Genomic DNA, 19,896 nt, shown 5'->3' with positions numbered 1-19,896 from the left:
CTAAATGTTGCAGTATCTAATTGTTGTAGTATCTAATTGTTGTAGTATCTAAATGTTGTAGTATCTAATTGTTGTAGTATCTAAATGTTGCAGTATCTAATTGTTGTAGTATCTAATTGTTGTAGTATCTAAATGTTGCAGTATCTAATTGTTGTAGTATCTAAATGTTGCAGTATCTAATTGTTGTAGTATCTAAATGTTGTAGTATCTAATTGTTGTAGTATCTAAATGTTGCAGTATCTAATTGTTGTAGTATCTAAATGTTGCAGTATCTAATTGTTGTAGTATCTAAATGTTGTAGTATCTAATTGTTGTAGTATCTAAATGTTGCAGTATCTAATTGTTGTAGTATCTAAATGTTGCAGTATCTAATTGTTGTAGTATCTAAATGTTGCAGTATCTAAATGTTGCAGTATCTAAATGTTGTAGTATCTAATTGTTGTAGTATCTAAATGTTGCAGTATCTAAATGTTGTAGTATCTAATTGTTGTAGTATCTAATTGTTGTAGTATCTAAATGTTGCAGTATCTAAATGTTGTAGTATCTAATTGTTGTAGTATCTAAATGTTGTAGTATCTAATTGTTGCAGTATCTAATTGTTGTAGTATCTAATTGTTGTAGTATCTAAATGTTGTAGTATCTAAATGTTGCAGTATCTAATTGTTGTAGTATCTAATTGTTGTAGTATCTAAATGTTGTAGTATCTAAATGTTGCAGTATCTAAATGTTGTAGTATCTAATTGTTGTAGTATCTAATTGTTGCAGTATCTAAATGTTGCAGTATCTAATTGTTGTAGTATCTAAATGTTGTAGTATCTAAATGTTGCAGTATCTAATTGTTGCAGTATCTAATTGTTGCAGTATCTAAATGTTGCAGTATCTAATTGTTGCAGTATCTAAATGTTGTAGTATCTAATTGTTGCAGTATCTAAATGTTGCAGTATCTAATTGTTGCAGTATCTAAATGTTGTAGTATCTAATTGTTGCAGTATCTAATTGTTGTAGTATCTAATTGTTGCAGTATCTAAATGTTGCAGTATCTAAATGTTGCTCAACCGCTCACTGAACGTTTAAACTCAATTATTTGTGAAAGATGTGAGTCTGAGACGAGCTGCTGCCTCATGACGGGAGGACGTGCACAGGGTGACGGATCTACTTCCTCAAACAAAGATCTATGAATCAGCTGAAGAGTTCCTCGTTATTTCTTTGCTCATTTCTTCTTGTTCGTGTGGGACGAGATGTAATCCCAGCATGCATGGGACGTGCACGATAACAGAATATTCTGATGATCAGAGATCTTCAGTGTAACGTCAGCCACAGAACAGATTATATGGATCCCCATCAGTTGTTTCCAGCGCACAGCTTCTCTTCCTGGGGTCTCATACATGATATATACACAGATACATGATGCAGTGGCCTCCAGGCGGGCATTAAAATGAAGAAGACTTGATGCAGTGCCATATCGGCTGCCTGTTCTGCGTGCCGGTGCCCACCACATGCAGCTGTTCCCTTTAGAATAAGATTGAATATAAGAATACAAATCAAATGCTTCCAGCTGCATGTCTCACAAAACCAAAGGGAGAACATTTTCTTCCACAGGGTTCTTCCAAATATAAAATCTTTTGTTGCTTTTTTAAACTTTCCTATCTTGTATCTTGGGATGTTGGCAGACAGTTGCCATCATTGCATTGGTTGTAGTTGGGGAATGACTGACGCAGACGACAGACTACGTGAGGATGTTTACACAGAAAGAAGAACGTTGGTTGCAGTAATTCATCAAATGTAACCTGATGACTGATGAGACTCATGTGAAGCTCACGCTTCTCTCTGCAGCACTAACACTGGAGTGTGCACCGCAGCTGGACCTTTCACTTCAATGAAAGCAGGAATACTACAGTGTAGAAACAACATGCTGCAAGTAAAAACAGATTTACTTACGTAAAAGTACAAAGTTTTAGCATCAAAATGTACTTAAAGTCCCAAATGAATTATAGTATTGGATTATAATCGTTGATGCATTAATGTGTTCATCACTTTAATACATGATACATTATGTGTTTACCATTGTTTGAGTTGTTAATCTTCATAATCACTAAAGTTATCAAATAAATGTAGTAAAAAGTACAATATTACCTCAAAACTGTTCTTAATTACAGCACTTGAGTAAATGTTGGTAGTTACTGTCCATCACTGACTGAGCACATCACTGGGAGGTGAAACTAAGACACAAACATAACGAGTAAACAGCTGTGCTGATAATCACCTGGGTGTAAACCTGTTTGTGAAAGCATCAGTAATGTCAATGCCACATATATCCATCAAGTGGTGTCAACAACAACTGATGCAACCTGAAGCAAGAGGGATTAGCTTTGCACTGAGACTAAAAGTAATGCAGTACAGATACTCTGAGTAAACAACGTCTCTACTTGTACCTTTCAAAAACATGTTATATAAGTTCAACTGATTGTATTCTGTATTCTGTATTCATGCGAAGAGCTTTTTCAAGTCAGTTCTGGAGAGAAAGGTAACACAAGCCTCAGTGGATATATCTGTAACCTATTACTATTATGAGCCAATTTCTTTAGAAAAGTAATTATATATATATATATATATATATATATATATATATATATATATATATATATATATATATATAATATATATATTTATTTAGTTGTTTACTTTGTTTATAGGTGGGTTTGTGTCGTCTACCCAAGTTCCACACTTGTTGTGCTACTTCTGGCATCAATGTTTATTTTTTAATGTTTTAATTGTTTTGTATTATTACAGATATAACAGTCAAATTGAATTGTACTATAGTTGTAAAACTAAACATAAAAGTATTTCACAAATGAATAAGCTACATGTAATAATGAGGATGTGTTCACTGCCCCTTTAAGAGTGTAGTCAAAACAAAGCGTGGACTCTGCCCGGCCGCACGGAAATGGTTTTGTTTCGGTGGCGACCCACAATAGTATGTGAGAAATGAGGGCTGCTGAGTATTTACAATTCAGTAAGCTCTCTTAAAAGCGTTTTTCATTTCATTAACAGTATTTTATGTTTCGTTATTATTGTTTTGATTTTGCCTGAACTAAACGAAGGACAGCTAGCTTGTTAGCTAGCTTGACTAACATCAGCAGGCATGCCGTCCTACTCTGAATTGAGGAAAACCAACCACTTCTACTACTTCATCAAATTTACCTTAAATATCTACTCAATGCTCTTCTCGGTAAGTTTCTTGTCCATTTATTGAGGTGAGCATGGTCCATTTGAGCTGCAAACAGTGTCTGCTAATTATAGTAGACGCCAACCACCCAATAGCATCAGTGAGTCATCTCGCCAAACTACATTCAAAACAACTCCGTTTAAATGTGATATCTGCTCCAGGCACATACACGCGTTATGGAACATACCACCAGGCATATTGTGAGTCTATATGATCTACTGTACACATCGGCATACACCCCGAACAACGACCACCACTCTATGGATTATAATTTCAATTTCAAACACGGATTCGCCTCAATCTCAAACGGTTTCCCACCTGAATAGCGTTACAGTGTGGGACGGGGTACACCTGCGATGTTATTAAAAAAAATTGCCGAATGTTTGCTAGGACGCATTCCGTATTTACCGAAAGACTATAATGATCACAATATAAGTCAGCAATTATGATAACAACGTTTTGTTTTAGTTGTTGAGCAATGCAATATGAAGTTGCCATATTTTCTAATGGGATTTGGTTTGGAATGATCTGGATACTAGCTAGCTGGTGGATGGTTAGCTTGCAAAATGGACATCATCACTTCAGACAGAACACATCCTCCTAAATTTCAATCTGTTATTTCTACAATCATTTTGGACAATGTACTAATAAGACAATATTCTGAGATAATAATAATAATAATTGCATTTGGTATTGATTATATCTATACAGCCATCACTGGCTAGCAAACAGCACGGTGGTGCAGGGCGTTGGATCCAGTTAAAGGGATGGTAATGTGGGTAAATAGATTTGCCGACAGGAAATAGCAGCAGACTGAATGGAGGTTTTGTTGGCAATTCAACCAATACAGGTTCATATTATGATTAAAATGATTACTATACTTAGTTAATTATACAATGATAAGCCATATAGTTCATACATATGATGCATACCTATCTGAAATGCTATCTGAGGTATATAGAAATGTTATAATTTAAAGCATATAATGATTGTATAATAACGTTTTCTTGTACAGAGATAATATTATTCTAATCTGGTTCTGGCATGTTGAGAGTATTCTTGGTAATTTCAGTTTCCCTGCCCACACTGCAACATGGACTGTGTCAGATAAACACATTCACATTTTAAATTAATCCAAATAAGCAAAAGTGTGGTAAGGCCATTTTGAATAGGATGGTCAAGGTGGGGACAGATTCAAGCGAGGATCAAATCAATTTCAGTATTTCACATTCTTTAATTAAGCCACACTTCTCTTAGAAAACAGAAATAAATCAATGTGTTAGTTGTGGTTGAAGGTTGTTCTGTGCCACCAGGCACTTTGGCAGCTAAATAGACTGAACAGTCTCAGGGCAGGGCAGGGCTGAGGAGCTTGCTTCACCTGGGGGCCGCGTTTGCAGAATGAAAAGAGGACACGAGCCAGTTAATACAGGACATCCTCCCCTTTTATAAACGAGCTCTATCAGGACACTTTGAAGCGTTTTATAAACTCTGGCACCTTGTTAACATTAAAGTACAAAATTATTCCCGTTGTGAATGAAATTCTTTTCATTGTTAATTAAAAAATGGTCCGCGGACCTTATGTTGAGTATCACTGTTCTAGGGTTTAGTTTGGGATCCAACAGCCAAGTAAAAAGCAGAACAAGCCGTGCCAGGCCCACTAACAAACCCCCGCTGTGTTGTGTTGCTCCATCTCACCCCAACAACACTTATCTCCAGAAATATTGTCGGAATAATATTCGATTTGGACCTCCACCAATCTGCCCGACAGTCGGTGTTTGTGCGTTATATTCCCCCTGAAGCACGTTATTGAATATGATTCCAAAACATCAGTAGTTTGATTCCATTAGCGCTCCAGAGTCCCTTTCTGTGGCTCTGATCTCTCCCCCTGTGCTGTGATGTGGGACAGTGTGGCGGCTCCTCCCGCCCCAAGCTAACGTGTTGCCTTAATTAAAGCTTTCTTTGCTGTTGTGATGTTAACTTTGGTTAATGTCATTTTACTGGGAGTCTTATGACGGAAATAAAGCTGCAGGTGTCCAATGAGAAGCACCTGCCTCGTCCTGTGGCTTTGAATAGGTCTGGTTGATGTTTCCATGTTACTGTGTCTTTCACATGCGGTTACATTTAGTGTTAGAATATAACACAAGAAGGATTGCTAGCTTCAAAAGCCAACGCTACTGTGAAGCAGGTTCGAACACACAAACCGGCGTTAGTGCTTCTCTTACTGGTGTTCATGTGTTTTTGTTAGTGTGTGTTTCGCCGTCTGGGTCCCACATCTGATTATTCTCTGCATGTACGTCGCTCAGACCAAACGGATTCTGATTTTGCAGCTTGTGATCTTAAATCAGATGCATGTGTGATGTGTTGCGACCTCAGACTGAACAGTACAATTGGAATTCATGTGACTTTTACTTCACTCTAGATCGACATTCGGCACAATTCTGCGATGGCGTCGTGGAGAGGCGCTGCCGGGTGGAGTTAAAAGTTACTGGTTGAAATCTGTTTGTGAAGCTGTGCCCGTCACGATGCCACCACTCGTGGCTCTTTCTCTTTCTCCTCATCATCGTCGTCCTCGTTACCGTCCACTGCACATCGACTCGCAGCTGTAAGCGTAGACCGTTCTCCATACGACAGGTAGCTGCGTCTTATCGTTCTTTAGCGCCTGCAGGTCAGTTCAGGAGCGTGACCGGGTCGCACTGGAATCTGACACGAACTGCCAAACAAAGAAATCCAATCTGAACATGAGAATTGAGCACGAAGGCCTGCGGTGCGAGGCCTCAGACTGAGGCGGGAGACGGATGGAGAGATGAGCTTCCCAATGACTTAGCTTGACTCTTACAATGCTCGCAATCTATAGTCTGCTTCACATCCTCCTCTTCATTGCTGCAGCAGTAAAGGCAGGAAGGCTGACTTCAGATGTGGGAATTGAGCCAAATATCGCCAATCTGCCAAAGCTTTCCCGGAGGGCTGCGAGCAGTAAAGCAGACGGATCTCCGCTCTTAAGGCCGATTGCCTCTGTTTCCAATTGAAAATCAATATCAGGGAAGAAACGCTGCGTGTGTCTTCTCCTTTCGTGGCACTTGCATTATTAAATATAAACTGCAACACTCATCAACATGGACGTCACAAAGGGCTAGACTTGGTGGTTCTTACAAGATCATTTTAATGTAATTCTCTTGACTGGGATCCACTGGGATCCACTGGGATCCACTGGGGTCCACTGGGGTCCAGCTGCGGTGGTGGGAAGTCTCCAAGTACCGAACTTCAGTATACAGCTGCAACAATTAGTGTATCAGTCGATCGACTATTTTGATAACCAATTAATCGTAGAAAATGCTGTTTCCAGCCTGAAGGATGGAGATGTGCTGCTTTTCTTTATTCTGTATCGTATTAAAGACAAAACGAGACATTTAAAGACGTCACTTTGGACTTTTCGAGGGACTGAGCTGCAACATGTTTCACTATTTTAGAAACCAAACGAATAATCTAGAAAAGAATCTGCAGATAACTTGATAAATACTGGTTATAGCTGCAGCTCTACTTCAGTACAATGTGAAGGTTCACACCTGGGCACTGCTGTGGAGCCTCTGAGCAAGGCACTGCAGCACTGACGTCCTGTAAAACACATCTTTAGTTGTTTCTTCTTCATTGTTAGTGGGATAAATATTATGTAACATGTTCTAATGTTGTTTGGGAGAGCACATTTATATAATAATTCTAATAATACAACTTTATTTTTATGGCACATTTCCTACAAGACATGCAGCTCAAAGTGCTTAAACAACAAAGACAAGAAATTTAAATCAGCTGATAAAAGACATTTCTATGGTAGAGCTTGTTTCACACTGAATATTCCTCACAAACGTACGAGGAGTCATGTTTCTTATATTTATTAGTACATTTGTGACTTTTAATTTGAAGTCCATTTACAAAGAAGGAGGTTCACATTCCTGTAACTCAGGAAAAGCTTTGATCTGCTCGCTGCTTGTTCTCTTCTTGTCATCTCTGGTCTGTATCTGCATCCCTGAAGGCGTCTGTCGGGTCTGTCCCGCCAGGTCTGACCCGCCGGGTCTGTCTCGCTGGGTCTGTCCCGCCAGGTCTGACCCGCCGGGTCTGTCCCGCCGGGTTAGTCCCGTCGGGTCTGTCCCGTCTGGTCTGACCCGCCGGGTCTGTCCCGCCGGGTCTGTCCCGTCGGGTCTGTCCCGTCGGCTTCACTCACATAATTCCACTAAGTGGATGTAGTTGCAGTTTATCTCATCCGGCCTTAAGAAGCAACAAATCCACTTAAAAGAGCTTCATCAGTCTGCAGTGAAGCAAACCCACTCCTTATTCATTTAAAAACATTTTATCTTAAATGTTCTATTTCAGGGATGCAACTAAAATGTTTTGTTCATCCACAACTCAATATATGAACTTTTTAATATGATATAAAACAGAAAAAACAAACACAGGAAATCTCCAACAAATGAAATGAACAATTTATTATGCTCCGATGAAAGACTTAATATATTGTGTGTGGTGTGTGTGTATGTGTATGTGTGTGTGTGTGTATATATATATATATATATATATTATTTACTCTGTTTGTCTCCCTGCAGCTCATGGGGCTCTGTGTGCTGTGTGTGGGGGTGTACGCCGAGGTGGAAAGGCAGAAGAATCGAACCCTGGAGGGGCTGTTCCTGGCCCCGGCCGTGGTGCTCATCCTGCTGGGCCTGGTGATGTTCACCGTGTCTGTGGTGGGCATGGTGGGATCCCTGAGGGACAACAAGACCCTGCTGCACATGGTAGGGATGAAAGAGGAGGAGGGGGAGGACGCCGGGGGGGGCAGCAGTGTGTGTGCAACCTTTCTGTTTAAAGCAGAAACGGATAACTTTCCCCCTCGAGCATTTCAAAGTAGAGTTACTGTTAGTGCCGCCGTGGCAAAGACAACCGGATCTCCTTCCACCAACTCAGGACGCTGCAGCTTCCAACTGTGACGACATGTTTTCTGTCCCTTTATTTCCATATGAAGAAGAAGATCGTCTGTTCTTCGTTAGCTGCCTGGCTCACGTTACTGTGCAAAGAAACAGCGTGAGAATCCCAAAGAAGTAGAAGCCTGATGTCAGTGCGATGATGAAGGCAGTAAACCAGCTGCTCGTACTCCTCAGCAGGAGCTTTGTCAGGATCTAACGTTTGTTATCTCTTCACCTTCTTTGCCTCCTCCGTCCTCCGGCTCTTCCCACAGTTAGCGTAACTCTGGTTGTTCCACCTGACGGCTCTTGTGAGATATTTAATTGAGTTTCCTTTCAGCTCGATGTTCTCAGGCAGTGATGCGGTGTAAATGTCTGGGGCTTTTAGTGTGAAAGGATCTCGAGCCGCAGACACTGAGGTGTCATTATTCTACAGCTACGTTGTGCAATCAAGATTTACTTAAATAATAATAATAATAAGTTTAATCAAAAATGTATCTATTGCCACTTTAAGGGAAGCATTGTAATGTTCAGAAGTGTATACGATGTGGGTTGCCAGTTGAGTTACAAAATCAGGTGGAATAAAACAGAAAATACACAAACAAGAGAACCTCTACAAACATGTGTTTGAACATATGTGGAAATATACAAATGACACTCTGAGAGATATAAACTTCCAAGTTGTGAAACCTTTTGACTCGGTGATCAGGACGCTTTCAGAAGCACAGCTGTTGGTTTACCAGCTCAAAGTAACAGGATTATTATTGAGGTTATCTTATTAGCTGAAGGAGCTGAACTGAAGAAGGGGATTAAAAGTTAGTCAGTGATGTTCCTGCTGATGAAGAGGAGGACTGAGGAAGACCATGTAAATGTTTCAGACTCTGTGATCCAAACATTTACAAAACTCCAGAGTCGACATTTATAAACAAATATAGAACAAAATATTCTTCTTCATTTGTTTTGGCGTTTAGCCTCAAAAACAACATTTTCACTGCGATCCAAAAGCGTTTCTCTCCCGCCTGTGGTCTAAAGGCCCTGTCACACGTGTCTGTGTGATATATACTATACCCATTAACATATTCCTGCCCAGGTACGACTCTTCAGGCTCAGGACTGATGCTCCTCTGTTACGCTCTGTGTTGAAACATGTCTTTGAACAAGCTGCTTCTGCCTCCACAGTTCCTCTGTGTCCTCTGTGTGTTGCTGCTTCTCCAGGCCATCGGCCTCACCACGGCGCTCATCTTTGAAAACAAGGTAAACTTGTGTCGCACATCCTCACGCATTATATTACTGCATGCATGTCACTCTCTACTCCTGCACCTGTGACGGGCTTCCTCTGTGTCCTCCAGACGTCTGCGCTGTTTCAGAGCAGCATACGAGAAGGAATCAAACACTACTACGATGATCTGGACTTCAAGAACATCCTGGACTACATGCAACAAAAGGTGCTTTATGTTTCATCTAGAGAATATGAACAGATGGGAGTGGACAGTAATAATGATTTATAAAAGTATACTGTGATTCCTGTAAACTCAGAACCTAGTTTATAGACACACTATATGAATGTCGCTCAGTGGAACATGAAGATAAAACATTTTGACGTTCGAGTATACAAATACCCAAATCCACAGAAATGATCTCTTTCCCAAAGTAAGTCTCCGGGAAGAAATGTCTTTCAGCCAAATGATGTCACGTGACGAACGGGGAGGTTGTGATGACGGTTTTGCACGCCGCTCTTCCCGGAGGTTTGGTTTGAGATCGTCCCCCCAGACTGATTGGAGATGTTCCATGTGCTCTGCAGGGGCAGGAGAGCTGACAGCAGTTCATTCAGAGACGCGTCCTTCATCGTCAGGTCTCATGTGATCGTCTGTCTTCATTCTGCTTTGTCTTCAGTTCTCGTGCTGCGGAGGAGACGAGTACAAAGACTGGGGAGTCAACCAGTACCACTTCTGCAACGGGACCGGGCCACTAGCCTGCGGGGTTCCATATACCTGCTGCGTGCGCCACAAGGTACACGCACGCACACACACACATACACAGAGAGACACACACACACACACACACACACACACACACACACACACACACACTGAATAAATGAGATGCATTGTTGCCTTTTTATAATAATAATCATAAAGTGTATTTATAGAGTTAAAGTGATTTACAACAAATACATAAAAGACACAATGTTTCAATAACCGAACGAGCGTAAAGGACAAAAGAGGAACAAACTAAAGAAGGATTACTTTACGCTCAGCATGGAGAACAGAGCACCGTGTAAATCAATAGTTAAGAATTCAAATAAAACCTCAAAATGAAAGGAGAGCTTCTACGAAAGCCTTTGAATAAAGACTTTGAAAGGGATTTATAAGACGACGGTGTAGAACGCCTCACAGCAACTCTTTCAATCAGGAGGACATTGGACACATGGTTCAGATGTCTTGTGGGGCCGGTCAGGTTTAAAGTAATAATGTAAATCTTAAAATCAATCGTAAAAGGAAAGACCCGCCATGTGTTCTCTTGTGGATTGTGTGAGGAGTTTTCTGATGTATACCAGTTAAAAGACTTTTACAAATCGTTGAGGAAATAGAAGCAGGAAGCAGAGTTTGAGTCTCTGATGGTGTCCTGGTCATCAGGTGACCTGTTGTTTAAACGCAGGTGCTGAAAGTCTCCACACAATGTGCCTTTAAACACGTCTGTAGTCACACTTATAATAAAGTATTTGAATCCTGCATCACCAGCAGAACATGAACCGTGACAGGAAGTCCTGCAGCTCCTTCAGCACCGTGTGTGTTCACTCGTCTTCTTGTGGCACAATGTATCACCAGTGATCGATTATGATCATTATTCATAGAGACGGTAACTGAACCTCGTAAATCAGAAATAACGTCCAACAGTTTGACAGTTTCCAGACCAGCCTGAACCAAACTGAGAGCACCTGCAGGAGTCTGGAGAGGTTTCATAAGAAACTCCTCACCTGACGGAGGAGTGTTTCACCTGAAGTGTTTGTCAAAAGAGCTGCAACGGTTCCTCAACTTATCGATCAGTCGACGATGTTAGCTGAAGAAAAGCTGTTTTCAGCCTCTTAAATGCGGAAATGTCCTGCTTCTCTCTTATATTATACTAAAGTGAACATCTAATATAAGACATAAAGACACTTTTCACTGACATGTTATTAGTTTGTTGCAGCCCTGCTTGGATGGGTCATAATCACACTCTGTTTGCACACTCTCTCTACTCTCTCTACTCTCTCTACTCTCTCTACTCTCTCTACTCTCTCTACTCTCTCTCTACTCTCTACTCTCTCTACTCTCTCTACTCTCTACTCTCTCTACTCTCTCTACTCTCTCTACTCTCTCTACTCTCTCTACTCTCTCTACTCTCTCTACTCTCTACTCTCTCTACTCTCTCTACTCTCTCTACTCTCTCTACTCTCTCTCTACTCTCTACTCTCTCTACTCTCTCTACTCTCTACTCTCTCTACTCTCTCTACTCTCTCTACTCTCTCTACTCTCTCTACTCTCTCTACTCTCTACTCTCTACTCTCTACTCTCTCTACTCTCTACTCTCTCTACTCTCTCTACTCTCTCTACTCTCTACTCTTTACTCTCTACTCTCTCTACACTCTCTACACTCTCTACTCTCTCTACTCTCTCTACTCTCTCTACTCTCTACTCTCTCTACTTTCTCTACTCTCTCTACTCTACTCTCTCTACTCTCTACTCTCTCTACTCTCTACTCTCTCTACTCTCTACTCTCTACTCTCTACTCTCTCTACTCTCTCTCTACTCTCTACTCTCTCTACTCTCTTTACTCTCTACTCTCTACTCTCTCTACTCTCTACTCTCTCTACTCTCTACTCTCTCTACTCTCTCTACTCTCTACTCTTTACTCTCTACTCTCTACTCTCTCTACTCTCTACTCTCTCTACTCTCTCTACACTCTACTCTCTCTACTCTCTCCTCTCTCTACTCTCTCTACTCTCTCTACTTTCTCTACTCTCTCTACTCTCTCTACTCTCTACTCTCTCTACTCTCTCTACTCTCTACTCTCTACTCTCTCTACTCTCTACTCTCTCTACTTTCTACTCTCTACTCTCTACTCTCTACTCTCTCTACTCTCTCTACTCTCTACTCTCTCTACTCTCTCTACACTCTCTACAACCTCTACACTCTACTCTCTCTACTCTCTCTACTCTCTCTACTCTCTACTCTCTACTCTCTCTACTCTCTACTCTCTCTCTACTCTCTCTACTCTCTCTACTCTCTCTACTCTCTCTACTTTCTCTACTCTCTACTCTCTACTCTCTCTACTCTCTCTACTCTCTACTCTCTCTACTCTCTACTCTCTACTCTCTCTACTCTCTACTCTCTCTACTTTCCTCTCTCTACTCTCTCTACTCTCTACTCTCTCTACACTCTTTACTCTCTACTCTCTACTCTCTCTACTCTCTCTACTCTCTCTACTCTCTCTTCTCTCTACTCTCTCTACTCCTCTACTCTCTCTCTACTCTCTACCTCTCTACTCTCTACTCTCTCTACTCTCTCTACTCTCTCTACTCTCTCTCTACTCTCTACTCTCTACTCTCTACTCTCTCTACTCTCTTTACTCTCTACTCTCTACTCTCTCTACTCTCTCTACTCTCTACTCTCTACTCTCTACTCTTTACTCTCTACTCTCTACTCTCTCTACTCTCTACTCTCTACTCTCTCTACTCTCTCTACTCTCTACTCTCTACTCTCTACTCTCTCTACACTCTCTACTCTCTACTCTCTCTCCTCTCTCTACTCTCTCTACTCTCTCTACTCTCTACTCTCTCTACTCTCTACTCTCTCTACTTTCTCTACTCTCTCTACTCTCTACTCTCTCTACTCTCTCTACACTCTCTACTCTCTCTACTCTCTCTACTCTACTCTCTCTACTCTCTACTCTCTCTACTCTCTACTCTCTCTCTACTCTCTACTCTCTCTACTCTCTCTACTCTCTACTCTCTCTACTCTCTCTACTCTCTACTCTCTCTACTCTCTCTACTCTCTACTCTCTACTCTCTGCTCTCTACTCTCTCTGCTATCTACTATCTACTATCTACTCTCTACTCTCTGCTCTCTACTCTCTGCTCTCTACTCTCTCTGCTCTCTACTCTCTACTCTCTACTCTCTCTACACTCTCTACTCTCTCTTCTCTCTACTCTCTCTACTCTCTACTCTCTACTCTCTCTACTCTCTCTACTCTCTACTCTCTCCTCTCTCTACTCTCTACTCTCTACTCTCTCTACTTTCTCTACTCTCTACTCTCTCTACTCTCTACTCTCTCTACTCTCTACTCTCTCTACTCTCTATACTCTCTCTACTCTCTCTACTCTCTACTCTCTCTACTCTCTACTCTCTACTCTCTCTACTCTCTACTCTCTACTCTCTCTACTCTCTACTCTCTCTTCTCTACTCTCTACTCTCTCTACTCTCTACTCTCTCTACTCTCTCTAACTCTCTACTCTCTACTCTCTACTCTCTCTACTCTCTACTCCTCTCTACTCTCTACTCTCTCTACTCTCTACTCTGTACTCTTTACTCTGTACTCTTTACTCTCTACTCTTTACTCTCTACTCTTTACTCTCTACTCTCTACTCTCTCTACTCTCTACTCTCTCTACTCTCTACACTCTACTCTCTAACTCTCTCTACTCTCTCTACTTCTCTCTACTCTCTAACACTCTCTCTACTCTCTTCTACTCTCTACTCTCTCTACTCTCTACACTCTAACTCTCTACTCTCCTCTCTACTCTCTCTACTCTCTACCTATCTACGTCTCTACACTCCTCTACTCTACTCCTACTCTCTCCTACTCTCTCTACTCTCTCTACTCTACACTCTCTCACGCTCTAACTCTCTCCTCTCTCTACTCTCTCTACTCTTCTACTCTCTACGCTCTACTCTCCTCTACTCTCTCTACTCTCTACACTCTCTTCTACTCTCTCTACGCTCTCTACTCTCCTACTCTCTACGCTCTCTACTCTCCTCCTCTCTACTCTCTCTACTCTCCTTACTACTCTCCTACTCTCTGCCTCTCTTACTCTCTCGACTCTCTTACTACTCCTCTACTCCTCTCTACTCTCTCTACTCTCTCTACTCTCTCTACTCTCTACTCTCTACTCTCTCTACTCTCTACTCTCTCTACTCTCTACTCTCTACTCTCTCTACTCTCTACTCTCGTCTACTCTCCTCTCTCTACTCTCTCTACTCTCTACTCTTTACTCTTTACTCTCTACTCTCTACTCCTAACTCTCTACTCTCTACTCTCTCTACTCTCTACTCTCTACTCTCTCTACTCTCTCTCTCTTCTCTCTACTCTCTCCTAACTCTCTCTTCTCTCTACTCTCTCTACTCTCTCTACTCTCTCTACTCTCTACTCTCTCTACGCTCTACTCTCTACTCTCTCTACTCTCTCTACTCTCTACTCTCTACTCTCTCTACTCTCTATACTCTCTACTCTACTCTCTCTACTCTCTCTACTCTTTACTCTCTACTCTCTCCTCTCTACTCTTTACTCTCTACTCTCTCTCCTCTCTACTCTTTACTCTCTACTCTCTCTACTCTCTCCTCTCTACTCTCTCTACTCTTTACTCTCTACTCTCTACTCTTTACTCTCTACTCTTTACTCTTTACTCTCTACTCTCTACTCTCTCTACTCTCTACTCTCTGTACTCTCTCTACTCTCTTCTCTCTACTCTCTACTCTCTCTACTCTCTGTACTCTCTCTACTCTCTACTCTCTCTACTCTCTCTCCTCTCTCTCCTCTCTCTACTCTCTCTACTCTCTCTACTCTAAAATGAAACGTTGGTCCCTTGTGTCCCTGCTCACTATCTCTCCTGTCCCTCTGCTCCACACACTGATGCTGTCTCTGGAAGCAGTGGAGCTGTGACCAAGAAATAAATGACAGGATGGTCACACACACATCCGAATACTGTACATCTATACATCACACACACACACACACACACACACACACACACACACACACACTGCTGATTTGGAAAGCGGAACATTGGCTACATGTCTGCTCTTATCAGTTTCACCCGTCAGGGCTGCAGACCATTTTGCAAACACTTCAGTTGACGCTCTGGCTGGCAGGGGACAGGACCCCCCCCCCCTCACTGTCTCTGACTCTAAACCTCATCTCTCTGCAGGTGGGAGAGGTCGTCAACACTCTGTGTGGTTACAAGACTCTGGATCAACAGGTAGGAGGAATGTTAAATGTTGGAAATCACATGAGTTTATGTCTCAGTCTGTAGTTTCAAGTCTTCAACATGATGTTCATTTAGTAACTGATGGAAACATTTAAAATAGAGGATGAAGCAGCTTCTCTTTAGGGCGGGGCTACCTGTGATTGACAGGTTGTCACCACAGCTTTGGATCTGAGGACTTTAACTCTTTCAGTGTTTTCACTTCAGTCGCCTAAAAATGTTGTTCTCAACTCGAGGCTTCAAAACCGTAGTCCACAAACCAATGAGACACTACGTCCACTTCTTGTCAGCGCCGAGCCGTTCGTCAGACGTTCAGTGACATTTCATGAACTACTACGAGCAAGAAGGTCAACACATCAAATCTCACCGTCCATTTGAAGAACAGACATCAAGACGTGAACTTTACCTAAAAACTCTGTCTGACACACACCACGCTGCTGACTCGTGACATCCTGACACCCGTTTACTGTGTGTGTGTGTGTGTGTGTGTGATGTATAGATGTACAGTGTTCGGATGCCTCCCTGCAGTCTGATGTTTGAACTAGTTATCTTGTGTTTCAGGCTCCAAAGCTTTAATCATAACTTTAGCTTTGACAGTTGTTGTGCCTTTTACAAAGTATTAAGTTGATTGAAGGTGTAATTGACAGACTTGTCCTTTAGTCTGTGATGTTAATGAACGCACTCATCTGTTCTTCCATCCTGCAGCATCAGTTTCTACAACTTCTTCTTCTTCTTTGACTGTTCAGTCTGAGTTTGAAATTGAAACTTTGCTCTTGTTGTGTTCCCCTGGTCTGTGCATCAGCGTGAAACCCTGCACGAGCTGATCCACGTGCGCGGCTGCATCCATGCAGTCAACCTGTGGATGAGTGACAACATTGGGATAACCACTGCACTCTGCTGCGCCATCGGGCTGCCGCAGGTAATTTAAAACTCACTGACACTGAACCACCTGCAGCTGTAGACTCACTTCCTGTGAACCTTCTGACCTTTTTATTTTCCTCCCTAGTAAATAATTTGCTCTGCTGCATAAAAAGCTGCCAGAATACTTTAACATGAACAGCAAAAACTAAATGTATTGTGGTGTAACTTTAACCTTTTAGAAGCTTTCATTACTGTTGACCTTTTTAGTAAATCTGAATTGATCGCCTACGGTGAGCACAAATCTTCCTGTGCATAATTTAGAGTAATTGCAATAATTACTTGAGCAGCGTTTCTTTCCCAGCTCATGGATGTGATTGAGAATGTGTATTTGAGTGTAATAAATGTCTCCCTGCAGCTGCTGGGCATCGTCCTGAGCTGCGTCTTCTGGAACCTGCTGGTGGACATGAGCGAGTCCTCCGACATGGTGGACTTCAAGCTGAAGAAGAAGGAGGTGGAGTACAACGAGCTGGACCTGGCCGGCGCCGGCTGGTGCATGTGTCTGCCGAGGGACGGCGGCTACCTGCCCATCCCCGTCGTAGAGCCTGACCTCGACCCGATCGACGTGCACCTGCAGAAGCTCAAGAAGCAGGCGCCTCGCACACACACGCAGCTCCAGATGCTGCAGGTGTCCAGGTCTGCCACGGGGCTGGACGAGGTAGACGTTGGGCGGAAGCAGAAAAGGGAACACTGAGCGGTCTTTTTGCCCTTTTTGGGTTTTTGCCTTTTCTTTCTGTCATTGTAATCATTTAATTATCTGGAGTTGTGTTGCACTACTTAACGGTCGAACCTGTCCGTCATTGGCTGCAGAGAAGTGTGGTCGGCCGAAGGATCAGAAGAACTTTGGCACTTGTTTGGAATTTGTTTACAACAAAAAAAATGAAGGCACAACGTACAACGTTGGCTTTTTAAATATGTTTATTTTGTCTTGTTTGTGGCGGTTGATATTCAAAGTTTATGGCATTATAACACATTTTATTTATTTATTATTTTAGCCTTTGAAAGTGAGCTGCGTCTCATGTGCTAAAGATTACCTCAGGCTGTCGCAGCCCGAAGTCAGAGGACGGTACTGTTTGGTGTGTAAATTATAGGTAGCTTGAACAAACGTTTTTCAGTGTCGGAGAAATAGGAATAGCCAAGTACGTGTTGCGTGTAGCGTCTGTGAAGGATGTATACCGTTTGTGTATCTTTCTTTTTTATCATGATTTGATTTTGATCAGTGTACATTGTAAGACTGGTAGTTGTGAAATAACATGGGATGCATGTTTTGTACTGTATATAAGTAAGTTAAAAAAATAAACTAATAAAAACTCAGTTTACATGTCAGGCTCTCATCAGGGGGGGGCTTCAGTCTATTCCATTTGTAAACTCAACTTTTTATTCCATCTTTTAATGGGATTATCCAGACTACAAATCCAGTGAAAAGTTACTCAATGACGGTTTTTTCTACCTGAGTTATGCACTGTGTCGAGCTTCCCCCGAGCTCCTGCCTTGTATCAGCACTGCTGTTGTCAATAAAGCTGAATTTGTCTACTGGTTTTCGGGCTGCGTTGCTTTGCATATAAACATAATGAAGACGCCGGGAATGTGACGTGCAAACTGAAATGTTTCCGGCCTCCATCGAGGACGAGTTACCACTTTGTAGCTCAAACTTACCCTGACGAGTTTCCTTTAAACTAAAGTCATATGTATTTCTGTGGATAGATGTCGCTGTGAACACGATGCAATGTGCAAGATGCAGTCGCAACTTTACCGATGTGTCGCTGAGATGAGAGTGAAGGTTGAGTTTCAACATGGCTGTGGTGTGAGCAGGGACTTGACCCCCCATCAGCTGATCCTTGTTCTCTGTACGCTGCTTCTTGTGCAGGTTGAACAGTCGACAGCATGTTAATGAGTTTTGTGCTGGGAGGCAGATGTCACCTTTTTGACATCACAGCTATCTTCTTTGTGTCTTTGTGCTGATTCTTCCTTCTGTTCCTATATCTCTCAGTAGTGACGACTTCATGAGCTTCTTTAACAATAACATTATAATTATTAGAGACTAAATTAATCTCCTCCTGCCCTCAATCAGTAACGACTTAACTTCAACCTCCGGAACCTTAAAAACATCTGTAACTCCTGAAATATATCTAGACTGTTTTACTCCAATCAACCTTAACCAACTAACTTCAACAATCTCATCGTCTAAGCATCAACCTGTCTTTTAGACCTGATTCCAACTAAACTGTTTAAAGACGTTTTACCCTTAATTAACACTTCGTTATTAAATATGATCAACCTGTCTCTATTATCTGGCTACGTACCACAATCCTTTAAAGTAGCTGTAATAAAACCACTTCTTAAAAAGCCTAGTCTTGATCCAGAGGTTTTAGCCAACTATAGGCCGATATCTAACCTTACCCTTTCTCGCTAAATCCTTGAGAAAGCAGTCGCAAAACAGTTATGTGACTTTTTACATAATAATAGTTTATTTGAGGTTTTTCAATCTGGATTTAGAGTTCATCATAGCACAGAGACGGCACTGGTGAAAGTTACCAACTGACCTTCTATTGGCATCAGACAAAGGACTTGTCTCTGTTCTTGTCTTGTTAGACCTCAGTGCTGCTTTCCACACTGTTGATCAGGACATTCTACTACAGAGACTGGAACATTGTGTTGGCATGAAAGGAACCGCACTAAGCTGGTTCAAGTCCTATTTATCTGAGCGATCTCAATTTGTACTTGTTAACGATAAATCCTCCATGACAGCCAAAGTCAGTCTTGGAGTTCCGCAGGGTTCTGTACTTGGACCGATTCTATTCCACCTTATATATGCTTCCTTTGGGCAATATTATAAGGAACCACTCTATAAACTTTCATTGTTATGCGGATGATACCCAATTATATCTATCAATTAAACCAGATGAAACCAATCAATTGGCTAAACTTCAAGCCTTAAGGACATAAACAACTTGGATGTCTAGCAACTTCTTGATGTTAAACACAGACAAAACTGAAGTTATTATACTTGGCCCTAAACGCCTCCGAAACTGCATTTTCTAATGACATAGACGCTCTGGATGGCATTAACTTGCCTTCTTTCATCTACGTAACATTGCAAAAATAAGACACATCCTGTCTCAAAATGATGCAGAAAAACTAGTCCATGCATTTGTTACTTCAAGGCTGGATTACTGCAACTCATTGTTATCAGGTTGTCCCAAAAAGTCGCTTAAGACTCTTCAGTTGATCCAAAATGCAGCGGCACGTGTATTGACAAGAACAAGGAAACGGGATCATATTACTCCTGTATTAGCTGCTCTGCACTGGCTCCCGGTAAAATACAGAATAGAATTCAAAATCCTTCTCCTGACTACAAATCAATTAATGGTCAGGCTCCAAGCATATCTTAAAGATCTCATAGTACCTTATAAACCAACTAGAGCATTACGCTCCCAGACTGCAGGGTTACTTGTAGTTCCTAGAGTCTCTAAGAGTACAATGGCAGCCAGAGCCTTCAGCTATCAAGCTCCTCTCCAGTGGAACCAGCTTCCAATTTGTGTTCGGGAGGCAGACACCCTCTCCACAT

The 19,896-nt window shown here is 41.8% G+C and overlaps 1 protein-coding gene across 1 annotated transcript; it reads left to right on the top strand.

Annotated features, from left to right (window-relative positions):
- The first annotated feature begins 2,911 nt into the window (after positions 1–2,911).
- Positions 2,912–17,866, top strand: LOC115014023 (tetraspanin-15). Its single transcript, XM_029440644.1, has 8 exons — positions 2,912–3,229; positions 7,822–8,007; positions 9,351–9,425; positions 9,521–9,616; positions 10,065–10,181; positions 15,354–15,404; positions 16,213–16,329; positions 16,687–17,866. Exons 1-8 carry the CDS (start codon positions 3,143–3,145, stop codon positions 17,020–17,022), a joined length of 1,065 nt encoding a protein of 354 aa, XP_029296504.1. The 5' UTR covers positions 2,912–3,142; the 3' UTR covers positions 17,023–17,866.
- Positions 17,867–19,896: the final 2,030 nt, after the last annotated feature.

The sequence above is a fragment of the Cottoperca gobio genome, chromosome 9, assembly GCF_900634415.1.
Source record: "Cottoperca gobio chromosome 9, fCotGob3.1, whole genome shotgun sequence".
NCBI classification, from domain to species: domain Eukaryota; kingdom Metazoa; phylum Chordata; class Actinopteri; order Perciformes; family Bovichtidae; genus Cottoperca; species Cottoperca gobio.
This window is presented reverse-complemented; position numbering and strand designations above follow the sequence as displayed.